This window comes from Patiria miniata, unplaced genomic scaffold, assembly GCF_015706575.1.
Source record: "Patiria miniata isolate m_02_andy unplaced genomic scaffold, ASM1570657v1 HiC_scaffold_18, whole genome shotgun sequence".
Taxonomy (NCBI): Eukaryota; Metazoa; Echinodermata; class Asteroidea; order Valvatida; family Asterinidae; genus Patiria; species Patiria miniata.
Genome location: NW_024037056.1, coordinates 8,320,169 through 8,336,156, shown reverse-complemented (window position 1 = coordinate 8,336,156; position 15,988 = coordinate 8,320,169). Strand labels below are relative to the sequence as shown.

The window sequence follows — 15,988 nt, the reverse complement described above, 5'->3', positions numbered from 1 at the left end:
ATACCAGTCTGCTCTGATGAATGATTTCAATTTGTGATTACTCATTCACTTGTGTTTTAAGCCACATTTAAAAAAAATGAAAGTAAGGCTTGGAACGCATACATGTAAACAGTCTGGCACCATCCCATTCAACCGCTTACAAGGCCTATTTACCCACAGGTGATTCTGTTGCAATGACTATGTCACACGGCAATGCTGTTCACGCAAGTGTGTGAATGAACAAATACGCGCCATGTTGCACAATTTTTGAAATTAGTGCGATAAGTCGCACGACTTTGTCGCGTAAATGTAAATGCGCTCATTGATTTGTGCATATATATAAAAACACGCGACATTATCGTGCGACAAAATCGCGTATGTGAACTAAAATTCAGGGAACACGATCAAAAAAGGCTTCCTCGCGAATACAGTTCATCTGTGAAATCTCTATAAGTTTTCATGTGCATATTTCAGAGTCAAATTATTTGTGTACATGCATGCAAACTAGAGTGCCTATGCAGTGTGCCACACACAGAGCTACCACTAGCAGTCACAAAGTGTCATCTATTGTTCGTGCAAGGAATCCATTGTCTTATGCAAACTTCACACAAACATGAAAACTAAACGAATTTCAAATCATGAAACTTTGCTCGAGAGAATTATCTTTAGGTAAAATGTGGTCAACTTAGGTGCATTTGCAACCAAATAGTAATGGCATTTGCATTTGCAAGTCCCAACTAATTGTGACGTTAGTATTTGGGTGAAGTATGAGCCACGGTTTACCGGTCTCTCATGTTCCTCAAAGTCCACTCCTTCATCATGGAATTTAATGGCTTTCTCCTTGTCTGGTTTCTCAGTCCAGCTAACTCTGTTGTCATCTTCAGTAGTAGCCACACTGCCAGCCAGAAGGTTCTCTGCCAAAATAGAGCAAAACATTCACTCACCAGTGCGCAATGTAGTCGTAATAAAAACACTCTTAATTGGACCATTCAAAGCCATTAGATTTATCATGTAATCCAATCAAGACAGCCCAATCATATCACTAATTTTACAAGCCAAAGCTTTGACTGATGGACTTCTAATGTTTGGCTTTGAGATTGCACTGTTATCCAAACTTTCAAACAGCCCATTATAGTTAAAAAAAAAAACCGAAATGCTACTGTAAAAACAGAAACTTGTAACATATGCAGCCCACTGTAATGTGTCCTACATACTGCAGATTGGCGTCTTACCCATGCTCTCTGAGGGTCCTCGTTGTGGTAACAGGAAGCAAGTCAATACTTTGAGTTGCTGAGGTCCAACCTCGTCTGTCTGGAAGTTGAGTAATGGCTGAGACTGCAGTCAGAAAATAACACAAGTAATGATTAGAATTGTGTACTCTCAACAACACTCATGACTGGAGACTTACTCACAATTCTCCTCAGAAATCTCAAGATTGTATCCATACCAAGCATGTGTACTTGTCACCCTTGCAATATTTCAGTTTAGAAATCAACCCCTCCCTTATCAGCCAACACCTCAGGACCAGTTATTTCGCACTTCTTCCCCTCAAACTATGTTGTAATTGTATAATACTAACATATGTCACTAAATTAAAATCAAAATCTGCCAACAAGATACAATTAGTGTTGCACTTCATTCCAAATATATATCTTATAGGTTCTGATTGTATGACGTCAAAGTACTACGTGACTATCCAGTTTCTCCATGATCGACCACCACTGCGCCATGTTGTGACAGTAGGGCTTATTATCACATTAAATAGCCGTGAATTCTTTATCAAACGGCATAATGTTCACTACCTGTGCCATTGAACGGTTGTCATAATTGTACGGACTCACAATCTGTGCCTACTACAATAGTGATGCTGACTTTTGAGTACCCGGATTAGACTAGGTAGTGAAAGAACCCTGTAGTATTTGTTTCACATTCAACCTGTGTGGCTGGGGGTTTAGAAGCTGACTTATGTTGGAGAATGTTTTGATAACAACTGCATACTTTGCAGTTGCATAGTACAACTAACCAACCAGCTTGGCATGAGTACCATACAGGTAGCATACATCCCACCCAGTAGTGAGCTTTGTTTACCGCCATGATGTGTTGCAACATTGGCAATTAAAACCAGTATAATTAGCTCATCAATATGGGCATAATCAAGTTTCTCTAAACAGTCTATATAGCAATATGCGCATAATCAAGTTTCTCCAAACAGTCTATGATTTACATGCAAGTTACCCCCCCCAAAAAGTCCCGATATGAAATGGATTGCAATGCCTCACAGTCAGTAAACCCTTGTTATTACTTCAAACCTACCTGGTTCTCTGACAGCCATAGAGCTTTCAGGTTACAGTTGGCTAGTTGAATGGGAAGCCAGTCTAATCTATTACCAGACACATCCAGCACATGTAGCTCAGTCAACATGCCGATCTCTGGGGGTAACCTGGTCAGACGATTATCTCGCAGAGAGATAACACCAAGACGTACACACTTGCCAATCTGTAACACACAGGTACAGCAAATGATGGAGGACATATTACCTGAGCAAGCTAGTCAGGTCAGAGAATCTAATATAGATGTTAATTCCCCTTAGTGCTGATTACTGATTATTGAGGGGTCTGGTGAAATCAACCCCAGCCATGCTAGCTTGCCTAACAAATTAGAATTCACATCCCTCAATACTGACAAGAAGACAATACAACCATTCTATACACTGTTCTGTTCAAATACATGCATCCCCTTTTTAAACAATGTCTTCTTCTTACTTAAATTTTAATTAATTGATTAATCTTAAATTTGAACTTAATAAGAATTCTGGAATGCTTATGTTTATGCTTTGTATAAATTTGTAATTTTTAATGTAATTTTTGTAAACCAAATTATTTAAGTCTTTGCCTTTTTTATTTGGTGTTTTTTTTATCAAATAAACCAGAATTGATTTGAAAAATTGAATTGAATAGTTCGTCCACTTTCGATTCCCTTTAGTATTCTCACCTCGGGTATTAGATGCAGGAGTCTGTTGCGATCTACGTTCAGGTTGTTCAGTTTGGACATGTTACCAATCGTTGGGGGAAGTTCTTGAATAATGTTCTCTGTAAGGATGAGCTCTGTCATATTCTCACATCTGGAAAAATGACAATAAAAGTAGAAATGAGAAAAATGTGCCTAAAGTTTGTTATAATTTTATAAAACCTTTTTGCTTGTACTCTATGTAGATAAGGAAAAACTGAACAAAACATTTAATTGAAGACAGTCCAACATTTTAATTGTGACAAACTTGTCAGTTTAATTTTTGAATCAGAATACAGCTCTCTCAAAAGTCTCTAGTTATATTATGGGATACCATTGTAAGAGAATATGACTATGAACTATAACAAGAAGCTACAGGTATTCAGGTCAGTCACAGCTGCCAATACAAGCTGATCCAGAATATGAACAGAATACAGTAAGAGAACGCTAAAGACTGTGGGCAAGTTGAACTGAACCGGACGCATGTACAATTGGGGTCTTTCACAATGCAGTGCTCCACCAAGAGTTTGCCACGGACAGACCATTTTTCAAGTTTACAGTCGACAAAATACGGCCCATTTGAACGAGTATCAGTAGATAACTTGAGCTAATTTGTTAAGGATTGGGGCATAGCGTTCTGCCGCCTTACAAAATAACACCATATTGATAAAAAGAAAAGGGCAAACAGACACTCGAATCATACGCTTATGAAACTACTGACCGGACAACCTAACAATTTCAAATAGCCCGCGCTGCGAATTTGTCGATGCACTGGGTAAAATAACTCTCTGTGCCAAACTCTTGGTGGCGCACTGCATTGTGAAACGCCCGAATTGAATAATCTGTATCACACATCACACACTTTACACAGCTGACCTCATAAATACCGGTATAAATTGTAAGTACTACATGTATGTATTCAGACTGTACTAGCAGCCTGAGTTCATGAGTGCATTGCATGAGGCAATCTTATACTAACCCTCCAATGGAAGCAGGGAGTGCTATAACTCGGTTCTGGTCTAACTTGAGGATACTCAGCATTTTCAGTTTACCTACAAAAATACGAGAGAAAGGAAAACAAGTTACTTTGATTTACTAAATTATTATTGAAATGTGTAAAGAGCCTTTGAATTTTGTGTCATTACAATCTAAAATGGCATTTTATAGCACACTGGATACGCAATGAAATGTTGCCATTTACAGGTTGTTGAGCACAGTGATCAATGGCATATGTTCATGCAACTTACAGTATTTAGAGTTACCAGACATGTTGAGTATGTATGTTTGTTTGTCAGTGGTAAGTAAAACATTGATTACTATGGCAAAGTCCTCATAAAATGTAACCGGTACAGAATCCTGAGAGAGATGTCAACAAAGGAAACGTGTTTGTTGTACACCTGCGAAACTAGTACAAAACTGTAAAACAACAAAATAGAGTCCTGTTGGCACATGTGCTTGTACATGTACACCATATATAGTAACCCATCAGTCGTATGATATATATGGTATAACATAACCCAGGTTATGTCATGCAGCCTGGACTCCATGGGCACGTGCACGTTCCTTCACTGGACCCCTGGCCATGAGGAATACGCAAACGACGCTGACCGGCTATTCAGTGCATGCTGCGCACGTATTTCAAAAACGCGTTCCTGAACGTCACATCATTTTTAAAACTGTAAGCATTGGGCCATGCGTTAAATACGTCAACTGCAGTCCTAATTTAAATGTTCCAAATGGTGGCACATTTAAATTACACAATTCCAGGGGTTAAGATGGTGCAAGGCATGATGGGAACCAACATGGCGCAGCAAGATCGTACCCATGGAAACAAGGTTGTGTGTCATGTTCTTCATATCCCACACCCAGGCTATTCAGGGTAACACGCAGGCCTCTGAGCCTGCCTGATATCCCAAGGAAATGACATGTACAGTAATTGAGATCTGGTGTATGATCTTAATGGATTCTCACTTGGTTAACCCAAATGAGGGACCGTTAGAAATGGTACGTGTATGCAGACTCAGCAAAAACAGGTGCTTGTCAAATCCCCATTGTGCATGGTTACTTCATCAGGCGCACTATGGGCAATGTGCAAATTTCAAATGAAAATGTTAGGATGTCCATGTTCATATATGAGTTTGGTGACATAACCCCCAAAATGGTGATAGACATGCATACGTATCCCAAACACATACCATTTCTAATGGTACCGTTACTCTATTTCATACCAGTTAATCAGTAAGGTGCCCTAAAAGGTCATTAACATCTCAATGAATTGAACATAAATTGAATACAAATGGCTAGGGTTATTTTATGATTAAACCCTATTTCTTCTCAAAAACTGAACAGATAAGGAGACAGTCGTAAGGCCTTAACATTGTTGAAAAATCTGGAAGCCTTCTAAGAAATTGAAACCTTTGCATCTGTTGCATGTTCATGCCATTTTTTCTTTATCTACACGACTCAATCTGTCAATCCACCAACCTTGCTACTTCCTGTACGCTACTAGTCAAGTTTCTTTACCTATTCCATCTGGCAGTTTCTCCAGGCAGTTTTGTGAGAGAGTGAGATCTGTTAGGCTCTGTAATCCACTAATCTCATCAGGGAGACATTCCAAGCTGTTCTCTGAGATGTCCAGAACAGTCAACCTGGTCAAGTTGCCAATTTCCTACATATTTGCAAACCGGAAGATCACATACAAAAGGAAAATTATTCATGGTTTAGGAGGGACAAGAAGACACTGACATTATTATGTGCATTTGAGTCTAGACAAACATGTACTATGGGGAATGGAGATGTGATTGAGAACAGGCACCATTAATATTCAATCCCTCTTATCCCCATTTTAATTAACAAAATAATGCAGGGAATTTAAAGAATGAATATTCCAAATGTTTTTTCTAACAACGTATTGTGCAATCCAGTGCCATCTCAGTTTTTTCACATCCAAATGATCTGCTTGAAATTTACAATAAGTGGGCATAATACTCAAGTTAACAAGTGTGTAAGCTGTATAACATATGCACATGACAAGAAATAATGATGAAATGCATGAAAGGCGATGGTGTGGCTAGACTCAGAGCATACCCATGTTCCAAGCCCTCTTTCCACTCTCAACACCATTACCTGATTCAGGATACTTATTCAGAGAGCTAGTATAAAAAGGCCCTTATCTTATTATACTTTTGTTTCAGAATTTATGTAATTCACGTCACTTGTTTAAACATGTGATGTTTAGAATGTTACCGGTGGCAGAGTAGCGAGTGCATTACAGTCCAGCCATAGTTCCATCAGGTTAGGCAACGCTCCTAAGGTCTCAGGTAGTTCCTCCAGTTCATTACTGCCCAGGTCAAGTAGCTCTAAACGCACCAGGAAGGACAAGGATTCTGGTAGTATCTTCAGAAGGTTCTCACGTAGCTCTAGGGTTAGCAGATTGGACAGGCTGCAACCAAATCATATAGATCAATCAGTTATGATCAACAAACTCAGAAATAAGTTTTGATTTCTCGGTATTCATCCATCGACCCTCAATGTATCAATTTTTATTTGGGGGAAGAAAAATAATTAATGGAGAATATGCACATGACATATGGGAAGCTGTTATAACATGTAGGTATTCAGAAGGCTATGGACCTCGTGCAGACACAGTAGATAGCACTTTGTGACATCTTTTGAGAGCCCCAGTGAGAGGGACACATCGTGTGTATTAACTGGTTCAGGCTCATAATGCACATATATGCACAACTTATTTGATTCTGAATGTGTGTCATGTGTCCGCAGCAATGTGTTTGAATGTCCTTCCCAGTGGTCTCCCCCCAATTCTCCATTTTGTAACTATTGAGAGCTACCGGTACTTGCACACGGAGTCCATATGTTTGTGCACTTGTGCTATTCCAGAATTTCCAATGTTGTGATAATTGTTCAAAATATGGTGTTGGTTGTATAAGCAACAGCCCACTTGTACATACATTTATACAATGAACACAACATTATTTTCTTTTTGTTTTGGTGTTTTTTTAATAGATAATCAAGTTATTCTTTGCCAGAGTTCAACACAACACTGTTTATCTGTAGGCCTCCAGGCTGATCCTTCGTGCAAATCAGGTCTCATGCATGTCACCTTTTTTGACTTGGCTTTTGGGTTTCTACACTAAGATATTGCAGTGAATATATGATAAATGCCCTGTTTCCAATCTAAGCTCAGACTGTAGGTGCATTGGACTGACCATCACAGGGGACATGAAGCATGTGGTGTGACTGTTCTTTCTAGCCAACCACATGTATTCAATTCTAGCTCTGGCTTCAAATGCATCGTGATTGGAATCAGGCTGAATGATCTAACTAACACATGCTAGACAACAAGGCTGTCCTGTCAACACACACACTCACAGAGAAATTGTGCGCGTTCGATTAGCTCACCCGGATCAGATCGACTCGGGTTATGCCTGTGCCATTCCATAAACTCCAGATGATGTCATTCCACCGGGTCAGCCACCACAGACCCTGCTCATGGAGCAGAGTCAGTGGTGGAAATACGTCACACGCATGCGTTATTCATTCCAAGAAACAGATTTAAATAAGGCGGCCGGACGGCAGAAAAGATCAAGTGGACCCTAAAAATCAATTTATTTGAAGTTTAAACATAGCTGACCTATTACAGTAGAATCGCGTTAGGATCGCGTCAACGCAGCTTGTGACATATTGTCCAATTACATGATAGACAAATGGACGCGGAACGCGCACAATCTGAGACAAAGAAAACTTAGTGTAAAAAACTCCATTGGGTTAACTAAGGGGCGTGGCTAACTCGCAAACGACTATAGATCAATTATTTATTGATCTCATTGCAACTTTAGAGGAGAATTCTAGCCTGACGTTGTTACTTTTTGCAATTGACGGAAAACAGTACATCTCAAAGTATGACTTGCACTCCGAAACGGACGATTTGTCAGTAGCTATAATAACTGCAGCTACAGACATCACGTGAGGATCCTGATGGCCTGTGTTTGAGCGTTCGATTAGCCTGGCTCTCATGGCTAACCTGTCTGCCTTTACCCAAGTCGATCCGTGTGAGCCACTCAAACACATCCATTATGAGCTGTCATGTCGGCCCTGTGTGTTAGTTTCATTGTGGTTGACATTTCCAAGTACACAGCATTCTCCTTTCATTTCCTGAGATCAAACATGGAGTATTTTTACCCAGGCAAGGGTAAACACATTAGTATGCATCCAATACGTGGATGAAATTTGAACTGAATCAAGACACACCAATACCTGTGTGGAAGGTTTTCACTATTCAAACATTTCAATTTTGCAAGAACAAATTATATGAAGCTACCTTAAGCCAAACACCCCATATTATGCTGTACATACATGTAGATACATTTCAGCCCCCTTCCGTCAGTTTCTGTGATGGAATTTACTAAGACACCTCCGCCCTCCCAATGCACCATTAATTTAGACAATACTTTCTAGTGGCAAGGATATCTGCTGAAACCATGATTAGATATGATATTCTGCACACCTGCACTTTCACTTTCTCAACTTTACACAGTGGCATTATACATCAACAACATGCTTAGGATTTGAAATCTATCAAACCCACATGACACAAACAGATGAAAAGATACACATAAACAATACGTATGTGTTCATGTATGAATGTTCCTGTGGTTGAGAGTGGTGGAGTACATGATTTACAGGCACAAAGCTAGAATCTGTTGGCAATACATGTTGTGATTTATGGTATTCTGTACTCTCGAAATGGTTGAGTTGTTTATTTGGATAAATATATTTATTCAGTCTCCCACTAGTAGGCCTATGAAGTACATGTATGTTGCACTGAACTGACTCAAGCTTTGCAGACAATGCCCCATGTACATGCACGTACCGGTATGCAGGTACATTATGTACACATAAAACATGCAGTACATGAGCACAAACATTACATTGCTTTTATTAGAAAGGCATTTAATGTACATACACTGTACATGTACATGTACATTGTACCTACATTTACATCAAAAATAAATTGTATGTGTACTATAGTAAGAGTATCAATACCATGCTATTCACATCTCCATACATGTATGCTAATCAAATAACATACGACTGCTAGTGACATCCTCATTCTGTGCTTGTTCCTTTATATTTGATGTATTCTGTTTTGAATCATGCAATACAAATTACAATGCGCAAAACTTCCCTGACCTTTCATGTGCAAACCGTGATATTCCTCCATGCCTGAACTAGCAAACGTGGATGGCAGACAGCCCTGTGCCTACACACTAATGCTGACATTTGGGCATGATATATGGGTGAATTGAAATATGATGTGGGTGTACAGGTATGGTAATGTAGCTAGGCAGTTGACAGGATGTAGTGTGTAATAATATTCAACTTGCATGCTAAACTGAAAATATGCAAACATGAACAAAATACCTACCGGTACCTGATGTTGTACGTCAATTATTCAGTATGTTGAACATGAACTCATGTGCACTTCTAACATCAACATACAGTATTAAGTCATGTGCTTTAACAACAATCATTTTACGATCATAGTACCAGTACTTACACTTCATGAATTGTGATGTATGTGCAATAAGCATCAAGTTGGAAGTCATTGATGACGGATTAATACCTGTACATGTACATGCACATGTACATTGTACTGTACATGTAGGTATGTCGTGTGTACATGTATACATGTAGTTTTACTGATTGTGTGTTTCAGGACTCAGTCATTCAAAATGACATAAGTTCATTGTACCGGTATTATAAGGAGAGTGTTAGTTGAACAGTTCCAAATACTTTACATGATCATGTACATTTACATGTACATTTCATTTTACATTTTTCCAACAAAATTGAGGTTTTAAGTTGGCAATTTGAAATTTATAACTTGGAGAGTGAAAATTGTATTTTCATATTCTTTCAACTTTCATTAATTCCTGATTTGTTTTTGCATCATTTGGCAGCCTATAGGAAAATGTTTAAACTGCCTGACATTTTGTGATTGTTACATGTACATGTGTACATGTACTTGTACCATATGAGACAAAGCACAGTGGTCATTAAATTCTGCTGACAGATTTTATGGCCCCAAATGTCAATGTGTGGTACACATGTAATGTGAACTATGCTGGCAACACCTGCGCTCGCACTGGGCACTTTACATGTATCAGGGGTGTCAGTGACCACTGATCAAAAGAGCTGTAAACGCCTGGAAAAGGTGTAAAAAAGCTGGACTTCGGAAATCTCCTATACTTATACCTTTGTACACAGCAAGTGACGGAAAAAAGCTGAATTTCAAAACAAAAAAAGCTAAAATCAGCTTTAAAGCTGAGATTTCACACCCCTGATGTATGTGTATCATATTTCTACATCATTGGACATACATGTACCGGGGTACCAATGTTAAGCCCCATTGAAACAAGGTTAAAACAAATTACCTCTGTTTCAAGTAAACCGACTGACCCTAACCTTAATGCCCAAACTTGCACTTTTTTCAGCAGGTTTTTAAAAAAGGCATACATGTAAACTACATGCATATTATCGTTTGGCTGTAAAAAAAAAAAAAAAAAAAAAACTCATTAATGTACATGTTCTGCTGGCCTTACATGTACAGTATGTCAAGATTTCTTGTTACATGTACTTACAATAAATAATCCACATTTATGTACATTTGGTTAAAAATCTATATGCATTCGCATAGCAGTAAGTGCCTGGCAATATACAGTATTGGGGAAACAGCACCATGCCATCTCCAGCCATTATTGGGAAGGGGGGGGGGAAATATGTCCTCCCCCCCCCCCCCCAAAAAAAATCACCACCCATGGTCTTGACACTGAGACTAAGCTCATATTCATAACACTAAAACATACAATGTATATGTATTTGTCACACAGCATACATGTACATTAGCATGACTTTCCATGGCTATTTCATACCTTTTTGGGGGAGCATCAGCACCAGGGAACTTCTCAAAGATGTTGGCTTGCTAACATTCAAATACCGTACACATGTTATTGTACCTGAAGGTACATGTACATGTACATTTTGTACATTATGTACAAATTCAAAATCCCTGAAGCTGTTTAGCCCTAAAAATGCCCATCAATGTATTAAAGGGAATGTACATCATTGGCTTTTGCGTTAATTTTCAAAAATGAACTATTTGAGGGGTTAGTATAATAGATCAAATTATTGTTACACTGACATGTTTGAAGTTTTGTTTTCGAAAATGCTGGAAAAACCAAGAAAAACAAAAAAAGTTCAAGTAGTCTGGTTCCCTGACTCCACTGAAGATGAAATGGATCAGTTTAAAGATGCCGGAAAATTGTACAGTAAGGGAACCAGTCTAGCTGGCCTGCACCCATTCATGAACATGAAACCAATAGCAAACAAAATTTGGACTGAAGAAAATGGTAAATTTGAAGCAGTACTTGAAAAATAGTTAGGTTTTTCCTATGGTGGTCGGCCGACCACCGTTGGAAATGTATACAAAAATACAATTTTCTTCAAAATGACTTCACACCAGGTGCCATAATTTTACAGGATACTTTAGACTGTCATTTACCAACATCCTGTAAGGTATTTTGTAAAAACTTTATTAAAAAGTTTTATTTTTCGATGTTTGCAAATGTTGTATTTTCCCTTTAAAGGGCATGAATTGACATAGCCAGGTACATGATCACATTGCACCTGTGACTCATATTGCCACCCCTGCTTCCCGTTGCTAATCTACCTCAGCCATGCCAGGGGATGCCTTTTTTTCTCTATTTTGTTTTTTGGAGATTACGGTTCCCCCAATATCACTGATAGAAATCACAGACCTTGCCTGAGGCTTCAAAGCCCTAGGGCTGCGCTGAATATACCGAATACATGTACACATCTGAATATTTGATCAGCCACTGAAAATCGATCTGCATAGCAACGTACCAAATAGAATACTCAAATGTCTCGAGAAGATGACAAAAAATGTCCATGATGTAATGTTATATGTCAAAAAGTTTGTCAAAGACCACATTTTTGTGGACAGCCACTTTACTTTTGTGAAAAATATTACTCGTTATTTTCATCTTTAAAATATCTCAATTATCAGCTAGTCAGCTACAAAAATATATATCGATGCTTGCAGTCCATTCAAAACTTAATGTCAATATTCAAATATTTGAATTTTCGATCAAATCCAAATTCCAATAATTGAAAACTAAATTTTTCAAAAAACACACAGCAGTGACTGCTGTGTGTTTTTTGAAAAATTTAGCACTACAAAGCCATTGAAGTCTTGGTGAAGTTATTGCACTTTTACTGTACATGTACACCTAGGCAACATGTACAATGTGCAGTGTACGTATGTTCACGTGCATGCATCATGTAGGGTTCATGTCCATGTGAGTGAATGTGTCCATATTCCTATCAATGGACGGAGTCCAGATTCTGCACTATTCTCAGTTCAAGTACATATATACGTATACATGTACTCTTTTCATTCCCAAAGTATTTCTGTAAGACACAAATAACTCGCTCATGTAGTATGACAAATCCTTGTCAGTCGCTGCCTAAATGATCGTTTCCGACTACGCTTCTACAGGGACATCCTGTGTGGACCTGACGGGCTGACAACCGGAATCCACAGTCTCGTGGCAAGCAATAACATCTTCTCCAGAACACTGATTTCTTAACTACGGTATTCTGAGTACCGACGTACACGTATTTTACCCTCCTACAGCGTAAGTTTGTCAAACAGGCCTATTGGAAAGACGAATTTATGTGAAATAATGTTTTTCTTGGTGACAAGTAATTACATTGATCATGCTTCAATTCTGGTGTGTCCATGTACATGTACATGTAACATCTCTTTTTCCTTACTGTTCTAATCACCCCTCCAATCGAAATGGTGCAACCTGCCTGCTGATACTTACTTTCCTATGTCTGTAGGTAGGTTTTCTAGGGTTACATCATTCAGTGTTAGGTGGGCAAGATGGTGTAGTTGTGTGAAACCGGTTGGTAATCTACAGGGGAGAATATAGAAAAATGAAATGGTTATGAATACATACATGATAAGTTAGAAAAACAGTTAGCAATAACAGTCCTGAGTTGTTTTTCAGACAGGCATGCATAGTGAAAAATAAGCCTAACAATTACCAACCATTTTAAAAACAAAATCAGGGTTCCAACTATGAGCAACTATGAGCACTTGAACGCAGGATGGTTGGACCACACTGGTCAACTATTTGAAACCACAGCCTGGGGCACAATTGCATCACTGGTTTAATACCAAAAGCAGCGTGCATCATAATGCACATGAGGTGGGGGGGGGGGGGTTGCCAGGACAAAGGAGTTTTGTGAGGACGTTTTGACCATCATTTGACTAGAAGCGTTCGCACGTTGCTATCAATCCATAGGCGTAACTTACATCATGAATAAACCACTAATGGTTCTCGGCCAAATTTGCTCAAAGCTACATGTACATGTATAACATATCCTACATTTTTTTTTACAATGGCAATGTCATAAGACCTCAAAGGTCCCGGTACAGCTGGTAAAATGATTTGGTTTTCCATGGAAAAACTAACATTTTAAATTCACTTAAAAACAGTCTTTGTCGAGCAAATAAATTCATGACACCAATAATAATAATAATAATAATATCAATATATATTACCCTGGATTGGACATTTGGGAGACATCCCCATAGACTTGTGCACAAAAATTTTCAAACTGAAATGTGCCCTAACCCAATATTCCCTTTTCCTTTTTCCACGAATTTCGGTATGTTCACTAATTAGACCACGAGCAAAAAATATAATCTAATTGCGACAATACAATTTTGCCTCTAAAGGGGGGCTGTGACATTAGGGAGACATGAAAACTAATGACCAATGTCTCCCATCGTGCGAAGAAATTACGATAACGTGTCTCCTTAATGGTACCATTACACGTATAAAAATAACTACCGGTATATCAATTTTGTCAATTTGACTATAATTTAATAGCCAAAACTGCATTTCTACTGTCATTCTAAATGGGCAATTCTAGTGTTACACACATTATACTGGGACTCATTGTCTGTTCAATGTTAGAAAAGCGTTGTCAACTATGGACACAATGAATCACAATAGATCATTATCATGATGCGGCCATCATAATTTTTGCCATTCAAATCAACGTAACCAAAGCGAGGCTGAAAGGAAAAATAGTCTGGTTCCTTTTTGCATACACAAAAATTATCATTCAGCTCTGTTATTGGATACAGGGAACATGACTGAAATGGTGGCAGCATGATAACGGTCTATTAGCATGATAACGGTCTATTAGCTAGAAATCTGATGTATGATTTATGACTGTCATTTACCATTATTCTCTTAGTATCGCAATAGATGACATCATTGCCAACGAGCATTGGTTTATTGCCTTTGATTTAATTTGAAGCTTGTTCAAATAGACAAATATGTATGTAGAATTTGTATAAAAATACACATCATGTACATGTACAGTATCTGATGTACACACATGCAATATCACTTTGCATGAAAGAGAAACTGCAATGCACTTGATTTGGGTCAATTCTTTACAATGGCCTCAAGGAATTCAAAATTACTGAATATACTGACATTACTACTGTATAATGTACATAAACATGTTTGCATACACACATGTACAGCAACACACTGTACAGTACACGAACAGGTACATGTACAGTGCATAACGTGTACATGTCTGTCGTTCTGCACAGCATAACAAATGACTTTTTTTTTTTTCAATATCCTTCTATTCTGACTGTATGACGTGACAATGCTTTATTGAATCAGACAAGCACTGATATTATTGACAGTGAAATACTGTGGCCATGACATGAGGTGTTACATGTACATGTAGCTTGGATGCCAATGTAGCATGACACTTCCATCTGTAAATGTCAGACATCATACACGATTCATCCAAATTACAATCTTGTTCATTTTAAACGTCCAAAAGGATTCAGGTTAACATACATGTACCGGTTCATGTACTGGTATGTGTTCACAGAAATTTATTTTTAAAAATTACAAATTGTAAAATATAATTTAACTTTGATTAAATCAAATTCAATAATGAATTTAAATTCTACTCAGGTTCTCAATAGCTCTATCCATTCAGTACAAATCAAAACTCCACTATCTTACCGGTGCCTCACTAATGTGCTGAAAATCTATATTGATAGCCGGATGTTCCCCTACGTGTATACGATAGTACACTGTACAACTGTACGTAGTAATCAATACTGTATCAGCACAGGCCATGGTATTATATGTAATTATTCATTGGGCTTAATTGAGAATTGATTACGTTAAATCTGGGGGAGACAAATGTTTAGTACATGAGTACATGCACATGTACATGTACATGTACCTGTACATACATGTACATGGTACTGTATGCATCATTAGTATCGTATGCACTAATTAATGGGCCTACATGTAACATGTAACATGTGGGTCTGTCCACACTAACGGAACGTACAATATACATGTACACCCCCGTACATGTGTTTACTGAACCATATTATGGCATGTTCTAAAAAACATGAGCTACATGTACAATGTACATGTATTTGTTTTTATGAATTTCTTAACTACATGTACATGTACATGTATCATATTTTCTTCACATATATTTCTGTAAACCCCGGTCTGACATATTTCAACGACGATGACTTCCGGAAGTCCATCCATTTTTTACTATGAGACGTTCAGCAACGTGCAGCTGCTTCTTGTGCTGTTTGACCTTTGACATCAGCCCAGTTAGTGCGCCCTCTTTTTCATGTGGCGTCCATGAGCCTCATCATGGAAGTGCAACACTCCGGGATATTTTCCATTCAATCGCGTTTTGTCAACTGAACTTTGAAAATCCGAGAAAATTCGAGATATAAATTCGATAAAAATCGAAATGCGGCGAAGCTTAAATTTAAATGTAATTTTGTGCATCTTCACAACTAACAGCCTATAGATCCAAC

The 15,988-nt window shown here is 38.2% G+C and overlaps 1 protein-coding gene across 9 annotated transcripts in view; it reads right to left on the bottom strand.

The window, feature by feature from the left end:
• LOC119724484 (protein scribble homolog) overlaps positions 1 to 15,988 on the bottom strand; it is an 81,196-nt gene that overhangs the window by 44,927 nt on the left and 20,281 nt on the right. For all 9 annotated transcript variants that reach the window (XM_038195558.1, XM_038195555.1, XM_038195557.1 and 6 more), the window contains exons 4-11: positions 12,915 to 13,004; positions 6,232 to 6,427; positions 5,509 to 5,653; positions 3,965 to 4,037; positions 2,971 to 3,100; positions 2,293 to 2,475; positions 1,212 to 1,314; positions 763 to 893 (exon numbers count right to left, since the gene is read on the bottom strand). In XM_038195558.1, the coding sequence (XP_038051486.1) occupies positions 763 to 893; positions 1,212 to 1,314; positions 2,293 to 2,475; positions 2,971 to 3,100; positions 3,965 to 4,037; positions 5,509 to 5,653; positions 6,232 to 6,427; positions 12,915 to 13,004 (1,051 nt within the window). The remainder of the gene's footprint in view (positions 1 to 762; positions 894 to 1,211; positions 1,315 to 2,292; positions 2,476 to 2,970; positions 3,101 to 3,964; positions 4,038 to 5,508; positions 5,654 to 6,231; positions 6,428 to 12,914; positions 13,005 to 15,988) is intronic.